This window comes from Trichoplax adhaerens, genomic scaffold (assembly GCF_000150275.1).
Source record: "Trichoplax adhaerens TRIADscaffold_747 genomic scaffold, whole genome shotgun sequence".
In the NCBI taxonomy this organism is placed as follows: Eukaryota; Metazoa; Placozoa; class Uniplacotomia; order Trichoplacea; family Trichoplacidae; genus Trichoplax; species Trichoplax adhaerens.
In genome coordinates this window covers 1-1,042 of record NW_002061336.1, presented here as the reverse complement: position 1 = coordinate 1,042, position 1,042 = coordinate 1, and the positions used below count along the sequence as shown (strand labels likewise).

The 1,042-nt window shown below is 33.5% G+C and overlaps 1 protein-coding gene across 1 annotated transcript; it reads right to left on the bottom strand.

The window, feature by feature from the left end:
• Positions 1-359: 359 nt before the first annotated feature.
• On the bottom strand, positions 360-970 carry TRIADDRAFT_62763 (uncharacterized protein; the record flags this gene model as incomplete). The annotated part of the gene is made up of 1 exon (XM_002118713.1): positions 360-970. A coding segment is annotated over one exon (609 nt), but the record flags the coding sequence as incomplete, so codon positions are not given.
• Positions 971-1,042: the final 72 nt, after the last annotated feature.

Below are 1,042 nucleotides of genomic sequence, written 5' to 3'. Positions count from 1 at the left end.
TCTGTCTACAAATCAGTAACTGCAGTACATAATGCACATTAAGAAACGAAGGCGGGCTCCATTCTAAAATTTATGCCGATTGGAACTCAGATAAACTTATCGTGTTCATATTCCGTTTTTTAACTAAACTATTAATTACTATAATCTAATAGCATAACTAGTTATCATAATTGCTACTACAATGCCAAATCTATCTATTGAAAGCATATTTAATTGAATTAACTTCGTATAGACGAGCAGTGTAATGGAAAAGTAAGATGAAGAAGATTTCTAAAATAAATGCAACATAGAACCATTCGAATGGAATAGATACCATAATTAAATCAAATGACTATTGTTATAAGGCGATACTACCAAGGCTAGAGTTTAAGATACATTGCTGAAGGAACAAATTCGCCGTTATATAGCTTTGCTGCAGGATTTTTGATCTTTCTTACTCGTACACGCTCCGCTTTGCCAGCATTGTAGACACAAAATAGTTCATATTGTTCAGCATAATGACGCATAGCTCGCCATTCATTTTTGCTAATTTTTGCCAACATATCTTCCGATTTATAAGTTGATTTCACTTCGATATACGTATTATAATCATCAATAACAATTTGCAAGTCCATAGGTTTACCGCTTTCCATACTATGGTTGCACCAAATAACCTTGATAGTAACATTTTTGCCGTTTTCGTAAGTTCCAGCTAAAACATAGTTGCCACTAGTTTCCTCTTCATGATTAATCGATGAAAATTTTTTCTTATAATATTCTTTAAAGTAGCGATATGCAAATTCCTCTCCCCAACGGCCAGACCAATGATGATCGAATCTACGTATTTTCTGGAAGATGTTATCGCCGGAATAACTATTGAAATTACTTGGAGATGTTACGAGAATTTCACGAATAAAACTTTCTATCGATGAGCTAGTTAATTGCTCTATTGGTTGGTCTTCCGCTAAATCATCACTTATTGATTTTGTTTCTGATAATGAACTTATAGTATTTTCAATTTCTTGGAAAATAACTGTGCTAAGATCGACGGTAGAAACTTCCG